Raw genomic sequence first — 27,931 nt, forward strand, 5'->3', positions numbered from 1 at the left:
AGAGACAGTTTCAGAGAAACCTGAGAGAACTTATATGAATTGGTACAGAATAAAGTGAGCAAAGCTAGAGCAATTTATACAATAGCAACCATATTGTAAAGACAAACAACTTTAAAAGACTAAGAACTCAGGTCAATGCAATGTCCAACCACAATGTCAGACAAATGAAGATGAAGCATGAATGAGACATATTTTGGGACATAAACAATATGAGAAGTTGTTTTGTTAGATTCTGCATATTTGGGGTTTTTTTTCCTTTTAAATGGGGGGAAAGGAAGAGGGAGAAAAAAACTGCTTGTTAATTGAACAGTTAAATTAAAAAATCAAATAACAGCAAAAAATTTTACTCCTTTAAGTCTCAGTTTCTTCCTTTGTAAAATGGAAATAACATGTTAATGGTCTTAAGCTCCTAGCACCTAGAACAGTGCCTTGTACATAGTTCTTAATCCATGTTTGCTAAATTGGATCAATCAACATTTATTAAATGCCTACTAAGTACCAGGCACTATGCTGAGCTCTGGGGGTACAAAAAGAGGCAAAGGACAGTCTTTTCCCTCAAGGAGCTTACACTCTCATGGGGGTGAAGATATGCAAAAAATATATGCAAATCCAGTTATATGCAGGACAAATAGGAAGTAATAAAGCGAGAGAAGGCAACTGAACTTAAGAGGGATTGGGAAAGGCTTCCAGTAAAATATGGGGTTTTAGTTGAGACTGAAAGGAAAACAGGGAAGTCAGTAGGCAGAGTTGATGAGGGGCATTTTATGTATGGGGAACAACCAGAGAAAATGGCCAGAGCTGAAAGATGAAGTGTCTTGTTTTGGGACCAGCCAGGAGACCAGGGTCACTGGATTGAAGAGTCCTTAAGTAGGTGTTGAAAAGACTGGAAAGATAGAAGGGGGTTTGGATGCCAAACAAACCGTTTTGTATTTGATTCTACTAACAATAGGGAGCCACTGGAATTTATTGCTGGAGGGGGGAAAGGGTGACAGGGTTAGATCTGCACTTTGGGAAAATCTCTTTTGTAGCTGAATGGAGGAGGACTAGAATGGGGAGAGTCTTGAGGCAGGCACCTAACTACTGCAAAAATCCAGGGGTGCAGGGATGAGGGTCTGCACCAGAGTGGCGGGGTTTCAGAGGAGAGAAAGAGGTGTAGTTAAGTGAATCAATAGCTTATGCGGAGGGAAAAGATAGTGAGGAATCCAGGATGACCCCCAGGTTGTGAGCCTTCTGAAGCCCTGGGCAGTAACAGGGAAAAGGGGGGGGAGGCTTTGGGGAAAAGGTAAGGAGTTGTTTTAGACATATTGTATTCAAGATGTATCCAAGGCAGCAAGAGAGCCAAGACTGGAGGTCCTCAGAGAGTCCAAGCAGGAAAGGCAGATTTGAGAGAATCATCAGCTTAGATGGTCATTAAATCCATGGGAGTGGATGAGACCGTGACCCCGCAAAGTGGACTAGAAGGAGAAGAGAGGAGGGTCCAAGGCAGAACCTCCCGGGGCACCTATGACTAAGAGAGGGCTTGATGTGGAGGAGGATCCAGCAAAAGAGACTGAGAAAGACCAGTCAGACGGAGAAGGAAAACCAGGGGAGATCGAGGTCCAAAACTAAAGAGACTAAGTAGAAGATGGAATGACAGGATCAGGAGCGTACGGTAAGGGGCTAAGAGAGGAAGAGGAGGGACAGTGGAGAAGCTTAGTTAGCCACAAAGGGCAGAAGAAATATTGGACGATAGTCAGCAGGGCAGAAGGATCAAGCGTGAGTTTTTTCAGGTTTGTAGGTAGTCGGGAAGGAGAAATGATGGAGGGGGCAGCGAGGTGGCTCAATTCAGAGACAGGAGGTCCTGGGTTCAAATATGACTTTAGACACTTTCTAGCTTGATTCCAAGGCGGAAGCAGCAAGAGCGAGACCATGGGCATTCAGTGACTTGCCCAGGGTCATGCGCTAGGAAGGGTCTGAGGTCATATTTGAACCTGGGACCTCCTTTCTCTATCCACTGAAACACCTCTCTGCCCTTCTCCCAATATCTTGTCTCGGGAACAGCCTGAATATTTCTATTGTCTCCCGTTCCCCGGACCTTGTGGGCTCCTTCCTTCTCCTTACACTCCTTTCTACTCTCTCCCCTTTTTTCCCCTCTTTCCCCCCCTCGCTCCCTTCTTCCTTTCCCCTTCCCCTATTTCTCCTCTTTTCCCCTCCCTTCTCCCTCCACTTCCCAACCTCCGTTACATAACCGAGCTCTCGAAGGAGCCGAGCTCTCGCGAGATCAGAGGCCCGCCCCGCCCCCCCCTTCTCTCTCCACGTCAGAGGGAGCCGGAGGAGCGGCGAACATGGCGGAGCGCAGGAGGCACAAGAAGCGGATCCAGGTAGGGAGGCCGAACCTCGGGCTGGGGAGGGGGTCGCGACTTGGCCTGGGTGTCCGCAGCGCTCAGTGAGGATGAGGAGCGGGAGGAGGCCGAAGGTGGAGGCCGAAGTTGAGCCGGGGGCCGGAGAGGGCTGCGGCCTGGAGGGTGCTTGGGGGGGAGGGGGCGTGTGGTGTTGGGGGGGCGGGGGAATGCGTGGGGAGGGTACGTGCTGGGGGCGGGGGGAGCGGGGATCGAGGTGTGCGGGCCGCGGCACTGCGCTTCGGCTGGGACCGAGCGTCCGTGCGCCGAGCTGCGTCGGGTGCAGATTGGGTCCAGGCTGTGGGCCCCGGGGGGAGGGGGGTGGGTAAGCGCTGTGGGGGGCCCTGCGTGGCTGGTTACGCGTGGCCCGCAGTCACGTGCCGGGCTTTGCGCTGCTGGGGGTCGGGGTCGGAGCTGGGGGCGCCGCCGAGGAGCAGAGGGGGCGGGGCCGGACCGGGCTTTGCTGCCCCAAGCCTGCGGTCTCGGGGGCGACGGGAGACCGCAGACCCCGCATGTTCTGCTGGAGGCTCGGAGAGGCAGAGGCGCTTGTACCGGTTGTGCCTTCTAACTATCGCTGCCTGCGTTTCAGCGGGGGAGTGAGGTGTGGGTCTCCCTGCAGGGTAACCGGGGCCATCCTGTGGTTACCTTCACCTCCTCTTTTACCAGTTCCCTTCGCACCTGCTGGGGAATAGACCAGTGCAGCATTTTCTTCCCGGGGCTAGCTCCCCCTGAAATAGAGCGTTTGTCATGATCCGTAGTGGGTATTACATGAGGCAGAAGCGAGGTTTGAGGGCAGCTAAGTAGCTCAGTGTGTGGAGAGCCAGACTAGGAGAAGGGAGGCCCTGTGTTCGTCTGGCCTCAGACATTTCCTAGGTGGGTGACCCTGGGCAAGGCATTGAACCCCCCCATGGCCTAGCTCTTACTTCTCCCCTGCCTTGGAATCAACATACACAGTATTGATTCGAAGATGGAAGATGAAGATTTTTTACTAATAAAAAGAATTGAGGGCAGCCAGGTGGACTCAGTGGATAGAGAGCCAGACTTAGAGATGACTGGTCCTGGGTTCAAATTTAGCCTCATACACTTTCTACTTGTCAGTTAGCCCCATTGCCTAGCCCTTGCCACTCCTCTTCCTTGGAACCAATACACAGTATTGATTCTAAGAAAGACGGGAAGGATTTTAAAAAAGAAAGAAAGAAAAAATATGCTGTATTTCCTCACTCTTGCTCCAGGATTTATTTCATTTTATCTTTGGTGTATTCCATATACCATGTCTCTGTATTCCTCACACTATCGAATTCCATAGATTTAAGACCAAAAAGTATTCTGAAACCAAATTAATTTGGAAATGAGGTAATGCTGTTTTACCAGTACTAATAGTATCAACTGGTATGTAATACATGTTGAAAGAACCATCAATTAATAAGGTGTGTGTGTGTGTGTTTGTGTGTACTTGTGTGTATGTGCTTGTGTCACAGAAATAGATGAGTCACAGCAAATTTGTGTTGGGGAAGTTATTTTGCTTTTTACCTACCTCGTTTTTACTTAATTTCCTATTTTGACATGGCTTTTTCTACATAAAGTTTGTTTGCAGTTTTATTGCACTAGCTTCCCATCTGTATGAAGTTTGTACATCATGAATTAAAACCAACTCCTGAAATGATATTTTTGAATCACTTAAAAAAAAAAGTTATGCACAATGAGAACTGAGAAAGGCTTCTTGTAAAAAGTGATACTTCAAGGAAGCCAAGAAATGAAGATGAGGAGGGAGAGAAATCCAGGCTTTAGGGTCAGAGTGAAAATGCTAGAGTCAAGAGATGGAGTGTCTTAGAGCCACAAGGACATAAATGTCCCTAGATCATAGAGGAGGTGGAGAAGAAATAGACTGGAAGGTGAGTAAGGGGCCACATTATAGAAGGATGGACTGTAGATGGATAGATGGATACATATACATGTAAGTGTGTGTTTATGGAAGGAGGTGGGGTTGACATGGTCAGACCTGAGTTTTAGGAAAATGAATTTGGAGTAGAGAAAAGCCTGGACTTGGGGCATGTTGAGGTTGGGAGATCATCAGCAAGTTCTTAGAATAGTATAGACCTGAGATAATAGCAGAGAGAAGGGATCGTATGTGAAAGATTGAAAGTTTGTTAGAAACCTGACAGTTACAACAAGTGTCAGTCAGTATATTATGGTACAGTATGTTTATAATGTCCTAACTTCTTTTGGTTGAGGCAGTGTTCTGTAAGATATGTCTGTATCTCTTTTTCTCAGGATTAAGACTTTTCATGTCAGAAACATGTGTGTTTTGTTTTCCTTTGTTTTTTGAGAAAGGGAAAAGCAACACAACTTTTAAAATTCATATTCATTCTCATATGGATGCTCAGAGCTCTTGTTTTTTTGTGCTCAAATAAGTTCAGCTATTTTTACAATTCTCTTACTATTTAAAAAAATAGTCTTTTTATAAAATAGTTTTCCCTATTATCATCATTAATAATTCCTAAAGAACCTTGGTATAAGGGCTTGATCATTTTCTCTGAACTCTTGACTATTTCATTATGTTTTTCTTATGTAAAAATCTTCCTTTTACTTAAAATGGTGCTAATGTTTGCTTTTTTTGTTGCTCTAGTTGAGTGTTTTCTTTTTCTTTTTTAACGGTAAAGGTCTAGCAGCAGACAGTTCAGTAAATAAACCATTAAATATGAAACAAAAGTGTTAACACAGGTGTGGTGTATGCACTTGGCTTTGTACCCAGTTTTTCAGTTTCCGACAAGAAGCAAGTAAATGTGTAATAGATGAAAAGATTATAAATGGATAAGGCCATACTAGTAAATGAAACACATACATTAAATGTGGAGTCCCCTAGAAGTTTTTACTAATTGAATTTCAGTTTCTTCATTTATAAAAAAGAATTAGGATAAATTATCTTTCAGATCTTTTTTTCTAACATGAAGATTCTATTCAATTATCTCAGTTTACAGATTCATAGAATCACCTTGAGGTTTTACTGTCTTCCTTCATAAGGTCTAAATGGGCTTGATCCTGGGACCTCAGTGGTTGTGTTTCCACAGGACTTTAAAACTATAAGCACTGTACCCTCATTGGACACATGCAATAGGTGTGTGATTGGTTTTGGTTAAATACATTGGGGCTGTCACTGTCTTCCACACCCCACATGAATAGAATTGGCTTTTATTAATCAGAGTCCTGAATTAACATCCTACATTGAAACTTCAGGTTCCCCCTGAATTGTGAAAAATTCACTTCTTTGTCTATGCATCTTAACTTACCTACCTCCTTGAGTTATTTATTGTGAGTCCCTAATAAAGGCAACATTTAGGGTTGTACTTTGCAACCCTAAAAATACCACATAAATGTGTATTGTTGTCACTATTATTGTTACATGGTCTGGACCTTTGATTTCATTTGTTTAGAAGCTCCAGGGGAGGAAATTCCCTCTTAGAGGGTTGACAGAATTTTGGAAGTTTTTTAGTCTTAAAAGAGCTGCCCTGAGGCACTGAACTTAAATGATTTGCCTAAGGTCATATAACCAGAATGTATCTGAGGCTGGTCTTCCTGATTTTATCTTTTTTATTTATGAATGTGACAGTTCTCAACAAACATGAACATTTCCAAATACATATAAAGACAGAAGAAGATTAAGTATTTAACTATGAAACTATCATATACAATTTGGTTTTATAAAGATGCATGTCAAATTTTTCATGATAGAAATCTTTTGTGTATTTTTGACATTTTTCATTGACATTCTTTTCTTTTTCTGCGTCATTATCACTGCCTCTCATTTACCCATGACATTTTCCCCTCCAATAAAATCCCCACCTCAAAACAGAATCAAGCAAAACAAATTTGTTTTGTCATGTCTGAAAATGTTCCTTTAATTGTGTAGCTACAATCTGTTATCTTTCCTCCAAAAGATGGGAATTATGCTTCTTTATCAGTTCTCTCATTGGTCATTGTATTTATTAGAATTTTTAAAGTCTTTCAAAGTTATTTTTGAGGTATAAATTTTTCTGGTTCTTCTTATTTCACTCTGCATCCATTCATATACATCTTCCCAGGCTTCTTTGAATCTTTCTCTTTTGTCATTTTTTATGTCTCAGTAATTTCCATTACTTTAAATTTATTATAATTTGTCAACTATTCCTCAGTGGATAGGCACTTGTGTTCCTAGTTCTTTGTTATATCAAAAAAATGCTGCTGTAACTACTTCTGCAAGTAAGGATCCTTTCCCTCTCTTTGGGAGTAACATAAACCTATCTAATATAAACCTATTGCTGGATAAACCTCTTGTTAGGCCAGAGGCAACATACAGTTTATTGACCTGGGGTATAATTTCTATTTGCTTTCCAGAATAGTTAGACCACTTCACAGATACATCTGCTTGTCCTACAGTTCTTCCAGCAATTGTCATTGTTCTTATTTATTGCCTCTAACAGTCTGACAGGTGTAAAGTGTCAACATGAATTATGGAAACCCCAAGTTTGGGACTTCCCCCAAAGGCAAGTTCTCAAGGGAAATGGGCAAAACTTGGGGCTTCTAGAATTCACATGTTTTCATTTGTATTTCTCTTACATTGGTGATTTGGAGCATTTTTTCAAATGATAATGAAATGAAAATAGTTTGCCATTTAAAAAAAAAAAATTGTCTTGAGACTATTTACAACTTATCTATTGGGAAAGTACTGGTTTTTCAGTCAAGTTCTACTGAGGCATACAACTGATTAGTGGCAGGTGCAGAACAATAACTCAATATTCTTGATTCTTCTGCCTTTTTGAAACAATCATTGCTCTATTGTATTGGTGTTTCCTTTGCCCTTTCATCCCAAACAAGGCTATTTGTTATATAGCTTCTTTTGTAACAATTTATATATTATCATTTGATTTGTTTAAAACCACAAATATTGAAATCATTTAAAAAGAGATTTGAACTGACCATCTTCTTATAAAAATGTATTCTTATTTTAAACTATAACTACTTTTTACAACTCTCTTCATAACTATTTGCCCTCAATCTTTCATTCAGAAAGAAGAGAGGACTTGGTTCTAGATAGAGGGATTTGGCATGAGATTTTGTCAGTTTTTCTCCTACATTGTGTACTTAATATGAAATTTGTGGAAATACAATTCCTTAGATAGGATAAGTTTTCTCTTTGCTAGAAATCTGTAGTCCATCTGAATGTTTATTCCTTTTCACTGGAGTGATTTTTCTTACCTTGATCTTTGCCTCACATGAACTAACATCTCTTGCCTAACATGATCTGTGCCTTCTTATCCTGAACAACTTTTGCCCATGTGTGTCCACACTGTAGGCCATCTCTGGCTCTCTTGAGAGACCAGGGATACCTTTGGAGCACAAGGCTGGCCATGAGCCCTTCTTCCTTTTCACACAGGGCCTCTTTCTAATAGCCTTATTTGCACCACTGCTCTTATGCATGCTTCATTAGTGATGTGTTGCAGCCAACTCATACCCACCCTTTACTCCTCTCTATTGCCTTTGGGGGACTTACAGTTTTAATTCCTTATATCCCTTTCTAGTTCTAAATAGCGGAAACGAAAATTCTCATAATATTAGTCTGGTGTCCCATTATAATTTATTTTATAAAAATGTTCTAAAGAATTTATATATTGACTTAAGTTTTAGATTTATTACTCCCTGTTGATGATAGATCTTTAACAGTTTTAAATTTGCACATTCCATTTTCTTTGTTTTTATTATTTTTAAAATGCTTGCCTTCTGTCTTAGTATCATTTCTAAGGCAGAAGAGCAGCAAGAGCGAGGCATCTGGGTTAAGTGACACGCCCAGGATCACACAGCTAGAAAATATCTAAGGTCAGAATTGAACCCAGGTTCTCCCAATTCCAGGTTCAATGCTGTATCCACTGTGCTACTCAGCTGTCTCCCCGCTTCCCTTTTTTTTTTATTGAAAAAAGCATCTTAATAGAAACAAAAAATCTGACTTTTAAAGTTCAGTTCAAAACTAAAGACTTGCCTCAGATGACAGCCATTCCTAGCAAGCTCCTCAGTGGGAGAATTTGGGCATCTTCCTGGATCAATAATAGCTTGGACTGTAAGCTGCTTCTTTTCTGCTTTCTCCTTTGATGGATTCTCCTCCCGGGGCTGCCAGGGGGAGGTAAGCTCCGTTAAGAGGTAAGAATGCTTCCAAAGAGCCTAGGAAAACTAGGAAAATCCCAGAGGCTTTACTGCTTGGAGCATGAAGAGGAAAAAGGTAAGTCTGCCTTTGCCTCTGGCTTTCTGAGGAACTCTGGGTGACTTAGAACTGCCACGTAGCAAGATTCCCTTTCCTCAGCTTTAGCTGTTGTGTTCCTTGGCCCTTCTTGAGACACTATTCCCAAAGACTAGGAAGGGATGGAAAAGTATCCCTTAAGCCCTGGCTTTATGACCCCCAGGTTGGCAAAATGACCAGCTCTCATCACAGACCAGAACCTAGTCAATCAGGAAGCAGTTGGTAAATGCCTATCAAGTATTAGGCATGGGACTGGTCCCCCAGGTTAACTCATGGATGATCACAGCCACTGGGACAGAGACCTTGAGGAGGTGATTGATCACTGGTTCCTTTCTGTCTTCACACTCAGGTTTAACCAGATCTGGGAAGATTTTGTTTTTGATTTTTTTGTTTTTCCCAATCCAGTATTTTTTTTCTGTCCCTCCTCACCTCCCCCCCCCCTCCCCCCAGTAGGAGTGGGGAAGAGAAAAGAAAAACCTTCTAACAAATAAACATAATCCCAGTAATGGCCAGGTCCAAAAAACGTGTGACTCATTTTAAATATCATTAGTCCATTATCTCTGTCAGGGGTTGGATAGCATTCTTCATCATATGTGTTGATATTTGAACATATTGTTCTCCTGCTTTGGCTCATTTTGAGCTCAGCCTCAGTCCATTCAAATCTTCCTAGGTTTCTCTGAGACTGTCTTCATTTCTTTTCATTCACGAATCCCCTTGACTTTCTTTGCTACCACAAAAAAGAACTACAAATTGGTTTACAAATATTATCTCATTTAATCCACAAAGAACCTATTTGCTGGGCCAAAACTTATATATACAGTTTAGTAATTTTAGGAGCACATTTCTAAAATTTTAGAATAGCCGAACCATTCTATAACTTCACCAATATGATATCATTGTGCCTATTTTCCCACAACATTTATTAAATTTGCTGAATTTATAGGTGTGAGGGAAAACCTCAGAGTTGCTTAAATTTGTGTTTCTCTAATTCCTGGTGATTTGAAGCATTTTTTCACATGGCTATAGATAGTTTGGATTTCTTTCCATGAGAACTGCCTGTTCATATGCTCTAAACCATTTATCACCTGAGAAATAACTTTATTTTTATAAATTTTTGAACCAGTCCCTTCTATATCCTAGAAACTTTTTGTTTCTTTTATCAGGGAAATTTGCTGCAAAGATTTTTTTTCCCAGTTAACTGTTTCCTTTCTAATCTTAGCTACATTGTATTTGTGAACTCTTAAATTTTTATTTATTTCCCTCTATCCTCTTCTCATACCTTTTCTTCTTTTTTACTTCTCACCCCTTCTTTACATAGAATGTATTTCTGAGCTCCAACTTCAGTTTCAGCTGCATCTTTTTGAACCTCAATGCAAGTACAAAAGAAATTTGTTTCAAAATCCATTTAATTGAACAATTGAAGAGCTTCCATCTAACCTTCAATAAAAAGGCAAATATCAAGAGAAGAATCTAATAGAATTCTAGAAATGCCTTCTAAATAATGAACATAATCAATTAAAATTATATGCTTGTGGATTTATATATTTATCTATATATATAGATATAGATATAGATATATAGATATAGATATATTGAGTATTTAGCAGTAAGTGGTGCAGTAGATAAAGCTCCAGGCCTGGAGTCAGAAAGATCTGATTTCAAATCTGGCCTCAAAACACTAGCTCTGTGACCCTGGGCAAGTTACTTAAATAACCTCAGTTCTTCATCTGTAAAATGGGAACACAATGGAAAAGGGAATAGCAAACTATTTTCTTTTCCAAAAATTTTGTGGACAAGACCATGAGGTCATAAAGAATTGGACAAGACAACAGTCTGTGTGAAGAAAAATTTTCAAAGCTCAAACATGTAAAATCCCATTATAAACCATCATTAACAAGTGCACATTTGTGATTGATTTTGATAGTAGGAAACACTAAATTTGAACTTGTTTTGTTTGTCTCCATTTCCTCAATTGTAAAATGGGGGTGATAATAATAGAGCCTGGCACATAGAAGGTACTATATTAAATGTTTGTTTCCTTCCTTTCTCCTTCCTACTTTCTAGTCACTATCAGGCAAACTTTCTTCTTAGAATGTTGGCAGTTGTCAGGGAATCTGGACTGGACTGCTTCCTTTCTACTCTGCCAGCTTGGCGTGGTCTCTCAGAACCTAACTTATGGTTTCTTAAAATATGGTACTTGGGCTTTTTGGTATGTTTTAAATTAGGCTTTTTAGGGACTTTGCTTATTCTTAAGCAGTCTTTCCCTGATCTTTTTTTTTCCAGGTCAGTTTTTATAGGAAATATTTTCTATTTTGTTCAGTTTTTCCAGTCATTCTATTTGTTATTCTATTTCTTGTATACTCTTGTGCAATCATTGATTTTGGTTTGGTCTGTTTTAGTTTTCAGAGAACATAATCCCTGGATAACTTCACTTTTTTCTATTCTGTTACTCATTTACCTTCCAGGTTTTTTTTTTTGAGTTTTGATTCATTTTTTCCATTATTCCGGTAGGTGTGAAAAATTAATTTTTTCCTTTGAGTTTCTGTTTATATTCATTGTGGAGTTATTCTCTCTCTAGGTGGCATTTGACAGCATCTTTACATTTTCCCTCACACATAATGCTGTTTCTCCATTTCTGTACCTTTTCATCAACTTCTCAATTCCTAGAATACTCTCCCTTCTTTCCCTTGACCTATCGCCTCCTTCAAGACCTGGCTCACCTTCTGCAGGAAGCTTTTCTGAGTCCCTTCTCCCCTACTAGTACCTTCCCTTAAGATTACTGTCTCTCATTTTCATCCACTCAGACACAGTTAAGATTTTGTGTCTACCAGTTGGTACATATGCTTTTTCCCTATTAGAAGGTGGACTTCTGGTGGTCAGGACCATCTTCTGCGTGTCCCCTGAGTTTAGTACAGTGTCTGGAGGATGGTGAGTGCTTAATAAGGGCTTCTTCACTGGCACATTTCTGTATGGTGGGATGCACCTTCTGCTTGCTTTTCTCAGTTTTCTTCTTTGCAACTTCTGCCCTTTGCTTCTAGTTTGACCCCCAGTACAAATGGCCAGATATCTCCAAGAGATTGCCCATCAAATACTTTAAGACAGCTCATGTTCCCAGTTTCTTCTCAAGACTTAACATGCCCAGCTTCTTCAGCTGGTCCTTACATCAGAGACTTACAGTCCTTCTCTCCCACCTTGTTGTCCTCCTCTGGACAGAATCTTTCTTGTTAGGGCCCAGGGCTATAGAGACAAATGGAATATAGGAAACTTGTCTTCTGCTGAAACCAGAAGCATTCACAGATAAGTAAATATAGAATATATGTATAAATTTTTTAAAAAGGACATAAACTTCTTGTGGGAAGTGGCAGTTGAGCTAGGTCTTTAAAAAAACTAAGGATTCTGAGGCAGAGATGGGAAACAGTCTAGGGAAAGAACTGGAGAACAGAGTCTTTGCTTGAAGTTTTCCTGTGAGAAGGAAAATTTGGTCTCCCAAGAAAGCCCATTCTACTTAATAGATACCTGGAATGGGCTTTTTCTCAGTTTGCTACTTTTTGACTTGTACCCATAGATCCTAGTTCTAGTCTCTGTGGCCAAGCAAAGCTAGTCATATCCCTTATCCACCTGACAATCTAAGATAGGAATTGTACTTGTCTTCATTGTTCAGGTGTTTGTTTTTAAGGCCTAATATCTTTTCTTCCAATCACAAATCCTTTATCTCTTTTTGTTTGTTTTTTAAAAACCTTTTCCCCACTATAGACTTCACTATGAACCGGCCCCTGGATTGCAGTGATAACTAGGGGACAAGATGGGGGCAGAAAATAGCCTAATACAATAGAGTTAATAACACTGGCTCTGGAGTCAGAGAACCTGAGTTCAAATCCCAGTTCTGACTGACTACTTCCAGAACTTTGGACAAGTTGGCTTCCTTGTCCATAAAATGGAACAGAATGGCTTCTAAAGTCCCTTCCACTCATAGATTTTTGACTAAGGAGGTTTCCCAATGCCATGAAGTTTGTACTAGAAAGAAAGTAGAAGAAAATCCTTTCAGTTTGTTGACTCAGTCATTGTAGCTCTTTTAATTTGGCTATTTGTCTGTAAAGGTTGTGTGAAAGTCAGAATCAGAATGACAGGGTATTGTCTATACAGTAGTGTCTTGCTGTGGGTGTAGGTTGTTAAATCTTAGCCATTATTGCTAGAAAGCTTAGTGCCACTATTTACTTTGAGACCTAGGTAGCCACTTTTTAAAGTACTTCATCTTTAAGTTTGTTTGGTTATAAGAAGGAACCAGACCAGAGAACAAAGAATCAGTACAAATTCAACTTCTATCAACCACTCACCATGTGCCAGGTTTTTCTGGTGAACAAGAAATGGCATTGCTCTTCCCTTTGGGGGAAGGAGCAGACACATGTACACAAATTACTTAGCATGACAGAGTCTCATTTGGAAGGTCCCTCATAGGGCATCTGGTCAACCTCTGCCTGAAGAACCAGTCAGTCAACAAGCATTTAAGCATCTAGTATGTGCTAGACGCTGTACTAATTATACAAGATACAATCGAAGGCCAAAATAATTTCTGTCTTAAGGGGCTTGGGCTTCACTGGAGGAGAGAATGATAAGGTTTAGGATTTTTGAGGTACATACAAGATACATACCAAGTAGGCAGAGGGTCTTTAAAGAGGAAGCTAAAAAGTCTAGCAGCTGAGGGAGGAAAGGGCCAAGAAAGATCTCTTCCAGAAAGTGGCATTTGAGCTGAAGGAAGCATGGAATTTTTTAAGAGGTCAATTGAGAAAGAAGAGAATTCCAGGCATGGGGTCAGCCTGAACAAAGGCACAGAATGGAGTTAGAGGATCTTGTGCAGAGAATAGCAAGTACCCTACCTAGTATAAGTCAGTAATGGAGTGTGAGTATGGAGGTAGAAAAGAGCTTTAAATGTCCAGGGGAGTTTATATGCAATGTTGGCGTTACTAGAGAGTCACTGAAGTTTATAGAGTAGGTTGGTGAAATGATCAAAGACCTTTGCCTCAGGAAAAGTACTTTGACTGTTGTATGGAGGGTGGATTGGAATGGGAGAAATTGGAGGTAGAAAGAAGAAAGGGCAGGAGATGATGAGGGCCGTAACTTAACTTAGAGCTAGCTTTATGTGGAGAGAAGATTTGATAACTGTTGAGTATGGAGGCTGGCTGCAAAGAAGAATCAGGAATGATACTGAGAGTGTGAACTTGGCAGGTGGCTCTTTAACATAAAATGAGAAGTTTGGACAAGGGGAAAGTTTGTGTGGGATAATGTCTTACAGGACATCCAGTTGGAAATATCCAGTAAGTAATTACTAATTTGATACTGGAACTCAGGGGAATGCTTAGACATTTAGTGAAATCACCAAGTGAGATAGTATCAAGAGAGAAAAGGACTCAGGCCTTAAATGACATCCCATGTAGAAGATAACCAACAAAGGAGAGTAGGAGTAGTCAGATATGAAGGAAGAGAATCAAGAAAAAGTAGTACTGTGGGAAACTCAGAGAGAAGTTGAGTATCCAGAGGTAGCCCCTTTAGAGTGTGATGAAGACAAAGAGAAGTTCCAAGCAAAATATTTCAGGAAATTTTAAGGCAAGGGAGAAATTACTTTAATAGTGAATTTTTCAGAGGAAGTGCCACATGAATCAAGTCTTAAAGAAAGAAAAGGGTTTCAGGAGGCGGAATTGAAGAAGGAGTGGAATGTATTATAGTCATGGAAACTGGGCCAGCATGACTGTAAAGTTTAAGGAATGGTTCGATTTGTCTAGAAAATAAAATGCTTAAAAGGGAGAAATATGAAATAAGATAGAAAAGTAGATTGAGCCAGTCTGTGAAGGGCCTTAAATTCAAAGCTTAGCAGTTCATATTTTATTCTAGAGGCAGGAAGTGAGGAGATAGGTAAGTTTTTTGAGCTGGAGAATAATTTTGTCAGGCTATTGCTTTAGGCAAATAGTTTTGGTGCTTTTATAAAAAGAGAGGAGAAACTAGGGAAGAAAGGCTTAATAGTTAGTACAATAGTCCAGACCCAAGGCGATATGATCTAAACTAGAGAGGTAGCCATGTGCTCAGATAGGAAAGAGGGTATGACTGTATTACAGGTCACACGTGGCACCTCATTTGAGACAGATATTTATTGACTTACTTATGACAATAGAGAGCTCTGTTGTATTCCTGAGTTGTGTACAGGATATGACAGAGAACTACCCCAAACTCAGCAAACCAGACTGCTATTATTAATACTTTTGGTGATTTATGTTATATTACTAGAAGGAACTAGAAGGTATTGCATTGCTTAAGATTACTAACTCTTAGTCAAGAACAGGGATGAAGTTCCCCAGGCCAGGGCTGGAAAGAATATATTAGTCTGAGGTCTTGCAAATGAAGTCAAAAAGGATTTGGACTAAAAAGGAGAAAACTGCTTCTATATTTTCACCAAGTTAAATGCTATTGAGGAAAGTTCATTGTGGGAAGAATAGCAGAAGAGATGCCTAGAAAGTCATAAGACATAAAATCCAAAGAAGATACCAATAATCTTGTTGCCTCAGCTATCTAGAAATAAATGACTAAAGAATGGATAATAAACAAAAGAGGAAATAAAGACTCTAAAACAAGGAAGTTAATTTGACATCATAGCTATCAGTATCATTGAAAGGTGCTCTGGTAAGACCCCAAACTGGAAGAGTATGATGAAAATGAATACTCTTTCTTTACTCCTTTAACTTTTCTTCATTATATACAATGTTTGCTCATAGTTTTTGATAGATACTACTTATCTTTAGGGCAGGAAGGTGTTGCAAAGGATAGAGCATGGGATTGGAATCAAAAAGATTCATCTTCATTAATTCAAATCCATCCTTAGATACTAGCTATATGAACCTGGGCAAATCACTTAACCCTGTTTGTATCAGTTTCCTCATCTGTAAAATGAGCTGGAGAAGGAAATGGCAAACCACTCCAGTGTATTTGCCACAAAATCCTCAAATAAGATCACGGAGAGTTGGGACTAAGGAAAAGTGTTTAGCATATGCTTTCTTGAATTTTTTTTTCTTTTAAACAGTAATAGGTCTTGGATGTTATTGCCCTTTTGCATCACTTGATAAAATCACATAGGGTTTAAGGGTCTTTTCTTTAAATTTTTTCCAATTACATGTAAGAATTTTAAATATTTTTTTTAAATTTGAGTTCCAAATCCTCTCCCTTTCTTCCTTCTTTCCCTCTTCATTGAGAAGGCAAGCAATTTGATATAAATTATATATGTGTAGTCATGTTGTGAAAGAAAACACAGACCTATCATGTAGGGTTTTAAAATATTTTTTATAATAGTTTTCTATCTGCTTTGTCTTTCCCTGGTATCAATGCTATATTTGTAATATTAAGATTGTGAGGGTCCTTTTTCCTATTTTTGCAGTTTTTATTAGATTAGAATTAATTGTTCTTTGAATGTTTGGTAGAATTCACTTGTCTGGTCCAGGAGCTTTTTTTTTTTCCTTTTGCAGTTCATTTGTGACTTGTTCAATTTCTGTTTTGGATCAGCACCTAGTTTTATCAATTCATTCTTTTTCCATCTTTTTTTGCTTTCAGTTTTACTAAACTCTTGATTTTTTTTAATTTCTTATTTTGATGTTTAGTTTTAGGTTTTTGATTTGTTGTTCTAATTGTTTTGGTTACATATCCAATTCATTGATTTGTTTTTTCTCTCGTCAATGAAAACTTTGAGAGGTCAATTTTCCTTTAAGGACTACTTTAGCTTTATTTCTCAAGTTTTGGTATGTCTCATTGTTGTAATTTTCTCTGCTGAAACTTTCTATTTTCTATGATTTAGAATTCAAGTTATTTAATTTCTAATATTTAATTCTTTATTCAAAAGTTCTTTACTGAATAAGATTTTTGTTGCATTATGTGATTATTAAATGATACATTACTATTTCTACCTTTCTGCATTTTAAAAAAGTTTCTATGCTTTAATATGTGGTCATTTCTGTAAAGCTCATGATTGAGAATTATGTAAATTGATAGACATATCTTAATTTTTTAAAGTTTTTTTCAGGTTATTTACCACTTTCTTGTATTATATTTTTGTTAGATTTGCCTAGATTTGTCTTGAAGTCCCTTGTTATTAAAGTTTTGCAGCTATTTCTCTCCCTGACCCCCCCAATATCTAATATTTGGATATTATGCTGTTCAATGCATATAAAGTATTGCTATGTTATCTGTGGTGCATTTAAGTATGAGGTACTTTCCTTTCAGTCTTTTTAACAGATCTATATTTACTTAAGTGTTATCTGATATTATTTCAATTTTCCTTTTTTGGGGGGGGTTCATCTGAAACATGATAGACTGCTTTAAGTCTATACAAATCTTTGCATTTCTTATAAATAATATACTTTGGAGACTACTTCCTAATCTATGCTTGCTGCCTTTTTCTGTTTTATGGGTCAGTTCATTCTATTCATGTTCAGGATTTTGATTAACTGCATTTTCCCCCTCCATCCTTCTCTTAATTCATCTTTCTGATTTGGGTCTCTCTGGTTAAAAAAAAGGAGTTTGTCTAACACTTCCAATTTCTAAGGGAGGAGGAAAGGAAGGGATTAAATACCTAGATGCTCCCTACTTATGCACCAGCCATTATCCCAAGTCCTTTACAGATACCTCATTTGACCCTCACAGCAATGTTTAAGATCACATGTGAATTCCAGTCTGTTTAATAGTGGCCTCTCGTATCTTCTCTTCTCTCCCTGTCTTAAGATTCCATGTTTTTCCTTTTCATTTTAATCCCTTCTGTACTCAACCCCTTTTCAAATTGTAGTATGTTTTACTTACAACAATTTCCTTATCTACACCTTCCCTCTATTAATTATTTCCTATTTATCCTGTATATGGCCTGTGCTGTAGATGTTTGTTTATGTGTGGAGTTAGATTGTGAGCTTCCTGGGGGCAGGAACTGACTTGCCTCTTTTTGTATCCCAATGCTTGGCACGTGTTTTTATAAAATGTTCATTGAATTTGCCTTTCCTGTCCTCTCTTACACCTGCCCAGTTCCCTTCTCCCTGTTCTAAAGTTAATTTCTCTATTGAGTTTATTATTATTATTCAGTTCACCTTGGTCTCCAGCCTCAGCTTCTGGTTTGGGAATGTGTTCTTAAACAAGCTCTGTTCCCATTCTCCTGGGTAGTATGAGCAGATACTCCCTCTGCAGAATTCTGGCAGATTTTCTGCAAAGGTAGACACTGGGGCACAAAAAGTTATGACTAAGCTATATTGAGAGCTGAAATTCTGTGGATCATCCTCTATTCCTCTAGGTTTTTGTGATAACTGCTCTGCCCTTTCTTTCCTTGCTTTTGTGACCACACCTTCTTCATTTCCTTTGTTGACTCTTTGTCCAGGTTGCATTTTACTAACTTCAGATGCCCCCTCAAGGTTCTGACTTGGATCCTATTCTTGTCTCTATACTATTTTGCTCAGTGGTGTCATCAGCTTATTCATTGCTCATTGATTCAATTTTCATCTCCATGCAGATGATTTACTGATCTAGTAATCCAGCCAAAATCCCCTTCTGACCTTTAATCTCACACTTCCAGCTGCTTCTTGGTTATCTTGGTTGTCCCACATGTATCTTAAGTTCAGCATATTTGAAACAGCTTGCTATCTGCCCTACCAAAGTCTCCTCCCCTTTCCAAACTACCCTGTTACTGTTGAAGGTACCACTATCTTCCTAGTTAGCTAGGTTCAAATTTAGTTATTGACTTCTCACTTTCTTTAATCTCCTCCTCCCTCATTATTGAGTCTTTTACCAAGTCCTGTTGAGTCTACCTTCATAACAAGTCTCATAAATATTATCTTTTTTCCTCTGACATTACCACTACCCTGGTACATACAGGTCCTTATCACTTCCTGCCTGTACTATTAGAGTAGCCTGCTGTAGTCTCTTAAGTTCCAAGTCCTGGCCCCTTTGTAACTTTCCAGTCTTACACTTTTCTCCTTCCTTCATCATAATGGTGATCATCAACCAATAAACATTTAAGTACCACCTATGTTTCAGGCACTTCAGTAAGCAAGCTGAAGTAGCAAAAGATTATGCCTTCCTTCGAGGAGCTTCCAATCTAATGAGGGAAACAACATGCAGACAAATACAAAGCAAGCTATGTGCAAGATCAATAGGAAGGCAATAGAATTAAGTGTGTTTGGAGGAAGGCATTTTTAGTAGGTAGGATTTTAGTTGGGACTTAAAGGTAGTCAGGGAAGTCATCAGGTAGAGAGGTGGCAGTACAGCATTCCAAGAAGAAATACCTGAATTTGGGCACTCCACATATGCAGTATCTTTTTCATGGAAAGGCTTGGATGGGTAGTACCACTGGGTCAAAGAGTGTGTGTTTAGAGTGAGGTGTAGAAAGACTAGAGAGATTTTAGGAGATGAGGTTGTAAAGGGCCTTCTTGCCAAGCAGAGGAGTTTGTGTTTGATCCTAGAGGTGATAGGGAGCCATTGGAGTTTATTCAGTAATGGTCACACCTTGCTAGGCTTTAGGAATATCACCTTGGTAGTTGAATGGAGGAAGAATTGAAGTGGGAAGAGACTTAAGGCAGGCAGACTCATCTATCTCCAGAGAAGAACTAATGCAAACTGAGACATACTCTATTTCATACTATATTTCACTTTATTTCTTCATTCTTTTGTTTGAGGTCTCTTTCACAAAAGGACTAATAAAAGATGTTTTACACTATTGCACATGTATAATCTATATCAGATTTCTTGCCATCTTGGAGAGAGGGGAAGAGAGGAGGAGAATTTGGCTCAGACCTAAAGAGAATGAAAGTTTAAAAATTGTTTGGGGAGGAGGTTTCATGTAGTTGAGGGGAATGATAAAATATTAGTAAACAATAAAAACTAAGCACCAAAATAAAAATAAACACAGCTGCATGGATTCCAGAGAAAGAAAAGAAGGCAGAAGGGAGGGAGAGATAACTTTGGAGAGAGCAGTTTAGGTGGAATGATAAGATTGGAAGGGGTTAAGAAGAGAGTGAGGGGAGAGAAAGTGGAGCCATGTATTTATTGTAGACTTTTCCAGGAGTTTAAATCTAAAGGTCAAAAGATATGCAGGGCATTAGTAAAAACAGAAGGGCCAAGCAAGGGTCATTTGAAGATGGAAAAGATGTGAATGTGTTGGAGGCAGAAAATGAGTCACCAGAGAGATTGAAAATAAGTGACAGACTGCCCTTTGATCCAGCCATACCACTGCTAGGTTTGTACCCCAAAGAGATAATAAGGAAAAAAACTTGTACAAGAATATTCATAGCTGTGCTCTTTGTGGTGGCAAAAAATGGAAAATGAGGGGATGCCCTTCAATTGGGGAATGGCTGAACACATTGTGGTATATGTTGGTGATGGAATACTATTGTGCTCAAAGGAATAATGAACTGGAGAAATTCCATGTGAACTGGAACAATCTCCCAGGAATTGATGCTGAGCGAAAGGAGCAGAACCAGGAAAACATTGTACACAGTGACTGATACACTGTGGTATAATCGAGTGTAATGGACTTCTCTAGCAGTAGCAATGCAATGATCCAGGACAATTGTGAGGGACTTATGAGAAAGAACACTATCCACATCCAGAGAAAGAACTGTGGGAGTAGAAACGCAGAAGAAAAACAACTGCTTGATCACATGGGTTGATGGGGATATGATTGGGAATATAGGCTCTAAACGATCACTTTGGTGCAATTATCAATAATAGGGAAATAGGTCTTGATCAGTGATACATCTGAAACGTATTGTACAGTGGAATTGCACGTCGGCTATGGGGAGAAGTAAAAAACATGAATCATGTAACCATGGAAAAATATTCTAAATTAATTAAATAAAAATTTTCTATTATAAAACCCCCAAAAGAAAATAAGTGACAGACACTGACTCTCTCCCCACTACATCCCCCAAATTCTCCTCATTTCCACCTCTGGGCTCCCTTCAAATTCTAGTGAAAATCCCATTGTCTACAAGAAGCCTTTTCTCTGCAGTTTATATTTTTCATATACATATGTATGTACACACATACACACATATTGTTTTTCTTTTTCCTTTCTCTATATAGCCATGGCACTTAGCACTCTGCCTAAAACATAGTAAATAAATGATGACTGCTTGTTGATGGACTTTAGTTATCTTACCAGTCCAGGTGTCAGGAAGATCTGAGTTCAAATCCTGCCTGAGGTCCTTCCTAGAACTATGTTCCTGGACAAGTCACTTAACTGCTATCTCCCTCAGTTTCTTCATCTCTAAAACATAGATAATAACAGCACTACATTCTATGATTGTTATGAGGATAAAAATAATACTGTTTGTAAAATGCTTTGCAAACTTTAAAACGGTACATAAATGCTACATTGATGATGTCATCCTATCTTAGGCCACAAAAAAAATGGACTTTGGACTGGAAAGGGCAGAAGGAAAATGGCTAATGGAGATATAAAGGACCACCTACGTGCCCTTAATGGGTTTGTCACCAAACCCAAATATCTTGAATATTCAAAAGTAGAATGGAACCTATAAACCACAAACTTGACTTTGATAACTCATAAAATTATAGTGTTACTCAAAGAATTGTTAGGGAACCATATAGAAAAGGAACTACTGTTCACAAAGGGCTATCATGAACAGATCAAACTAGATTAACTTCATTTCCTTTTTTGACATAATCACAAACAGGAATGCTCCAGATTAATTATGCCTACATTTTAGCAAGGCATTTTGCAAAGCCTTTTATGTTAGTCTTGTGGAAAAGATAAAGTTATAAGAGGCTAGATAATAGTACAGTACGGTGAGTTCATAACTTGGTTGAATGGCCAGATTCAAAGAGCTGTCATTAAACAATCTCCTGGCACTAAGAAAGGAGGCTGGGATAATCTTGTGAATCAGGAATCTGTGCCTACAACTATTTATGTATTGTCTCCCCCATTAGACTGTGAGCTCCTTGAATTCAGAAACTGTCTTTTTTAATATCCGGCACTTAGGAAAGTGTTTCACATGCAACAAATCCCGATATATTTATTGACTTATTGACCTTGTGCTATAACTTTTAAAAAATCTATTACTTGAATAAAGCTATGGATGGAATGTTTATCCAATTCACAAAAGAGACAAAACAAAAGTTGACTGACAGGATCCAAAAAAAGTCTTGATAGGCTAGAATTATGGGTCAATTTTAGCATGAAATTTAACAAGGATAAATGTTCAAAAATATCAGCTTCAGAAATAGGATTTGAACCTAGGACCTCCCCTCTCTAGACCTGGCTCTCAATCCACTGAGCTGGCCCCAGTAGAAAAGACTTAAATTTTTTTTATCATACAACTCAAAATACATTACTAAATGACAAGGAACAAAGGAAAATTAGCAGCATCTTTCATATATAAATTCATTTCATGTAACTTCATGTTGCTTTTTTTTTTTAACCCTTACTTCCCAATTTAGAATTAATAGTATGTATTGATTCCCAGGCAGAAAAGAGGAGTAAGAACTAAGCAATGGGAATTGTAATGGTAATGGTCGGTAGTTAGCCATAGCTAGTAATGTAATGTAGTTAGAGAGTTTAAAGAAAGAAAAGGGGTGACCATATTTTTCAACTGACAAATTGAGAACCTGTTCACACCTGATACAACTATTAGTATAGTCAATAATTAGTAAAGGGCCAATATCCTTTACAACAGTTAAGTGATCTACCCAGGCTCACAGTTAGAAAATGTCTGAGGTCATATTCATAGTGTGACTTTTTTGCATGTGTGTTTCATTTTTGTTTGTTTCTTGACATCTCAATTCTGCCTGTTGCTTTAAAAAAATTTTTAATTCAGTTCTATTTTCCTTTTCAATTATCTCCCTCCATTTCCTTCCCCTTCCCTACCTGTTGACTAGGCAAGAAAAACAAAATCCATTGTGTGTATCTGTGTTTGTGCAAAATATATTTCTACATTATGTCCAAAAAAATTAAAAGAAAAGAACAATCTGAATCCAGCATCTCTCTATTTGGAGCTGGATAACATTGAGTCCTTTGGAATTGTGATGGTCATTTTGTTGATCAAAGTTTCTAAATCTTTCTTACTTGATTATCTTTACAATATTTTTGTTGTTGTATTAGTTGTTCCCTTAGTTAGACTCACTTCACTTTATATCAGCACATAACTAGTCTTCTCAAGTTTTTCTGAAGCCTTCATTTCTTACAATTATGATAGTATTGCAATACATTCATATTCCATAAACTTGTTCAGCCATTCTCAAACTGATGGGCATCCTCCCTCCAGTTTCTAATTTCTTTGCCCCTACTTACTTTTCATGAAGAGACATCTTTCCACTCAAATCTCCAGGTTTACTTTCAGAGATCTGCTTTTTTAGTACAGAATGAGTGGTAGAAAGAGGAGCTTCTGGTTTCTTTGTTTTAGCGCTGGGGTGGAGATTTGGGGTGGAGAATGGGGAATTTAAATATTTAAATCATTTCATGCTTTCCTAGTCAGTTTTTCCTAGTGTGACTACTCTATTTTATTTGAATTTCTAATTAGGAACACTTAATATTCATGAATGTTAATATAGGCATACTCATTTTAAACTAAATGTACAGACCATATTGTGTAAATTGAATTGACTTTAGATTTTTAATTCCTGAAAACATCTTCAGATTGTAGTGAAATTTTAATATTTTAAAAGGAGTGATTGATGATGTGATTCCCAAAGAATTTACCTGGAAATGTTTACTCTTGAATCTCTAGCATTATTCAAAACTAAGCCAAATTCCTTTTTAATATTTTCATTATTCTATCATATTGCCTAGCCTACAGGAGATACTTCATGAATTTTTGTAAATGTTAATTTACAAAGTGTAAAATTTCTTCTGTGAATAATTACATTAAAATACAATTTTCTATTTTTCAGGAAGTTGGTGAACCATCCAAAGAGGAAAAGGCAGTGGCCAAATATCTCCGCTTCAACTGTCCCACAAAATCTACAAATATGATGGGCCACCGAGTTGATTATTTTATTGGTAGGATTAAAACATAACAACCACATCAATTCAGATGTTTTTAAAGACATTTAAGTTTTACTGTTTTAAGGTGCCTTTATTTAAAGTGCTTTCTTTTACATTAATGAACAGATTTTGAATTTTTTCTTTCTTGTACCATTTCTTATAAAGCTCGTGCAATTACTACCAGCTAAGTTTATGTGTTTGTATTTTAAATACACAGAATTTCTCTTAAGTTTTTCTCTAGAGCAGAATTCAGTATTAGGATTTCTTGAGTCCATTGCAGGAGTTTAATTCTTAAAACTACTCTTTATATAAAGCCATCCCAGCTCTACTCTTTCCCTAAAATAGGACTCAAGAGTTATAACATACAGGACATAACAGGTCTCTTCCCTCTCCCTTCTTAATTTGTGTTATTATCCAAGGCACCTTTTTCAATTAATATTAAATGTAGATCACTAATCTTGGAATAAGACCACCTGATCTGTGACTATTTCAAGGCATTGAGTACTTTAACTTTCTTAGATATGAAATGGGGCTCTTATACTTCCTACCTCAAAGGGATGTGTTGTGAAAAATCTGATCAGATAATATAAGCCATAAAGTTACATTATTTTGCTGTAAATTCACTTATTTGCACCTAGTATAGTGCCTTGGTTATAATAAGCACTTAAAACACATTGGCTTAGTTAAATTAGTTCCCTATTTAAAATTTTATGTGTCCCCCTATTTTTAAAACAAGTAATAATATGTTTCTGTTTTTTAGTTGTAGAGAATTTATTTTCATCTGTTGGGGCTAAATCAAGGTTCATAAACTTTTTTTTTCTTTTTTATTAGGAAGGGCTTTGTTTTTAGTAATTTTGCTTTGAAATGTGAGGTTGACAATATGACATGACAGCGGTCTACTAATTGCTTAAACTTAGGAATTTGCTTAATAAAATTTGAGTTTGACAATCATTATGGATTCTCATTCTGAAGTGTTAGGCTTTCTCATAAATATTCATTACAAGACAACAAACAATCAACTTTTTTTTCCCTTTTAGCTTCAAAAGCAGTAGATTGCCTTTTGGACTCCAAATGGGCAAAGGCGAAGAAAGGAGAAGAAGCCGTGTTTACAACCCGAGAGTCTGTTGTTGACTACTGTAACAGGTATTATTTACTCATTTGTTACAAGTCCTGTAAATGTTGATGTTGAAAGTTTCTTTGTTAGCTTATTGCATTTTCACAATAAATGGGGTATTTCTCATGAGATTGAAGCATAAGAAAAAGAGCAATGCAAACTGACTTTGCTGTATTATTAATGTAATGAAACTGAATATTAGTATTTTTCAGAGTCCACTAACAAGACTTCAGTAGCTGGCAATTTATTTGCTTATTGACCAAGTACCTAAAATATCTACACTACCTTCTCCTGAAGAAATTTGCCACCCTCCTTCAATGGAATAGCCCTGATTCTTTTTTTAAAAAAAAATCACTAATTACTGATTTACTTAATAGATATACATTATGTCATTGTAGGAAACAATGATTTGTACTTTTTATTCAGGCTGTTGGGCAGAGGGTTTAGGAGATCCCCATCTGCACAGTGCTAAGACCAGCAACTTCTAGCTTTTTTGGAAACCTGAGATATCTCATTCTTTCTTTTTAAGTTTTAGCCACAACTGGAATTCTTTCAGCCAAAAAACTTTTGCATTTTAACTGTAGGGACTAAGCTCCGAATACACAAAAGAAAACAAAAAGACCCCCTCCTCAAGGACCTCACATTCTACCTTAGAAGTGGGGGTGGGGGTTCATAGAATATAAAGCAATAAGTAGGGGGCAGTAGATAAAGAGCCAGCGGTAGAGACCGAAGGCCCTAGGTTCCAATCTGACCTCAGACGTTTTCTTGCTGTGCAATTCTGTGCAATTCACTTAATCCCCATTGCTTCACCCATACCACTCTTATGTCTTAGAACCAATACACAGTATTCATTCAAAGACAGAAGGTAAGAGTTGTTTTTTTTGTTTGTTTGTTTTAAGAAAAAGTAGATAAACCAGTCATCTTGGCACAAAAGCACATCAAAAAACTAGCACATGAGTTTTTTGTGCCATGAATTCTTTTGGAAGTACCCTTCCTATGAATCATTTTAAAAATACCCTAAAAAATAGAATTACAAAGGAAACCAGTTATACTGAAATATAATTGTCAGAATATTTTTTTTAAGTTCACAGTTCCCAGGTCAAGAATCTCAGAACTGAGGCTATTAGGAGGAGATGGAGAGACTATTTTCTGTTAAGATTAAAATTGTCTGGAGATAGTATCTTAATTTAAAGTATTTATTAAATGATAAAAAGCAGGCCGGAGAAAGAAAAAGTATCTAGCCATGTGTGGCTAACTGATCCCTTAGCAACCTCTTCTGGGAGTCAAGCTTATGTATACCTTCTTGGGTCTTAAATTTATGCTCTTAGTGATGTCTCTTTCCAAATCCCCTCCAATCGGAGGATTCCAACTTCATCCTGAGCAAGAGGTGGGTCTTCTGGAAAGCAGCAGTGCTCATGTCCACCACTATCTTTGCTTTTTCTCCCTATCTTAAGTAATTTGTTTACAGACAAGCAACATGCTATGTCTATTCCTGATTCAATGAGGATGAGTTGTTACAACTTAATTCAATCAGAGCGTCAGGTAGTTTATCATTTCAAACTTAATATCAAAACTTCTCCCTTTCTAAAATCCAAAGTTAATCTTGGAGTGCTAAAGAAAAGGGTTTGGGATAGTGTTAATTTTCACAGTTGTAGGCTTAGGGCGTGGAGTGACCTGTGCAAAGATGCAGAAGCAAGGGCTATCGGGCCAAGTTATGGGGGGGTCAGCAGGTGCATGGAGTATGTGAAGGTGAGGGATAGACAACAAGTCAAAAAGGCTAGTCACTAGGCCCAACAGAGGGGTTTGTAAGATTCTTGTGTAGGGAAAGGGTTGACATGGCCAGATTTGTGCCAGCATTTGGATGACAAAAGAAGGTACTCTGTCTTAGGAGTTTTCCTCTTCTTTTTGCATGAATCAGATTGTAATAGCTCCTCATTTTTATCCCACAAAAATAAATAATTTCAAGTTGCTTTTGTCTTAAAAGGAAGCTTTTCTGTTGTACACAAAACACCTTTGTAACCAACTTTCATTAAATCTCAAATTCTGTTTCTTCTTTACTAAGAGAGCAAATAGATTAAACTGTTAGCCATTAGATGTTCTGCCTATCAGAGTCTGTAATTCATTTTTATGTCCTTCACTACAGATTGAGCATTTTCTAAATAGATGTTTTGCTAAATGTATTTTAACAGAATTTAAAGAGCTAGTGTAATAAACCTTTAGCAGGTTCACATTGATTTAGCTTTTCTACATTTGCATTATTCAGTACATAAATCAAGCTATTTTATGTCTAGTAGTAGTAGAATTATTATTAATTTTTTTTTTAAACTAAAACCCTTACCTCCCCTCTTGGAATCAATACTATGTGTTGGTTCCAAGGCAGAAGAGTGGTAAGGGCGAGGCAATGGGGGTCAAGTGACTTGCCCAGGGTCACACATCTGGGAAATGTCTGAAGTAGTAGAATTATTTTAAGTAAATGTGCAGATGAAAGTTAACATTCTGCCATAAGTCTAAGAAACCTGATTTAATTAGTAACATTCTCTTTGTATTACCAGATCCCTGATGAAGGGTAAACCAGTATTTCCAACGCAGTACATTTTCCTTTAGGATAGCTTTAACTGAACATTCACACTTGACAGAAGAGCAGGAGTGGGTCTGGTAACATTTTTGGTGGTCTAGTTCTGGACACAAACCCCATCCAATGAGGGTTATTTGAAGCCATGTAGACCTTTATAAAGAAGGGTAGGCATCTTTTTTTTTTTTAACCCTTACCTTCTGTCTTAGAATCAATACTATATATTGGTTCCAAGGCAGAACAGCTGTAAAGGCTAGACAATTGTAACTTGCTCAGGGTCACACAGCTGGGAAATATCTGGAAATTTCATGTGATTAAAAATAATGTAATGGCTCTTTTGTTTGTTTTAAAGGCTTTTAAAGAAACAGTTCTTTCATCGAGCACTAAAAGTAATGAAAGTGAAACTTGACAAAGATACAAAGAAAGAAAAAGAGAAAGAAAAAGGAAAGGTTGAAAGTGGAAAGGAGGAGGAGAAAAAGAGCAAAAAAGACAGTCTAAAGGATGAAAAGGCTAAGAAGGAACGAGAGAAAAAAAGAGATGGTGAAAAGGAAGAGTCAAAAAAGGTGAGTCCTGCCAGATTCTGTCAAAA

At 38.0% G+C, this 27,931-nt stretch overlaps 1 protein-coding gene across 1 annotated transcript in view; it reads left to right on the forward strand.

Annotated features, from left to right (window-relative positions):
• The first annotated feature begins 1,611 nt into the window (after positions 1–1,611).
• Positions 1,612–27,931, forward strand: part of SEC62 (SEC62 homolog, preprotein translocation factor) — a 41,844-nt gene continuing 15,524 nt past the window's right edge. Inside the window, exons 1-4 of the mRNA XM_007502241.2 lie at positions 1,612–2,360; positions 23,563–23,671; positions 24,694–24,799; positions 27,695–27,905. Of these exons, the coding sequence (XP_007502303.2) occupies positions 2,325–2,360; positions 23,563–23,671; positions 24,694–24,799; positions 27,695–27,905 (462 nt within the window). The 5' untranslated portion in view covers positions 1,612–2,324. The remainder of the gene's footprint in view (positions 2,361–23,562; positions 23,672–24,693; positions 24,800–27,694; positions 27,906–27,931) is intronic.

Source organism: Monodelphis domestica, chromosome 8 (genome assembly GCF_027887165.1).
Source record: "Monodelphis domestica isolate mMonDom1 chromosome 8, mMonDom1.pri, whole genome shotgun sequence".
Taxonomy (NCBI): domain Eukaryota; kingdom Metazoa; phylum Chordata; class Mammalia; order Didelphimorphia; family Didelphidae; genus Monodelphis; species Monodelphis domestica.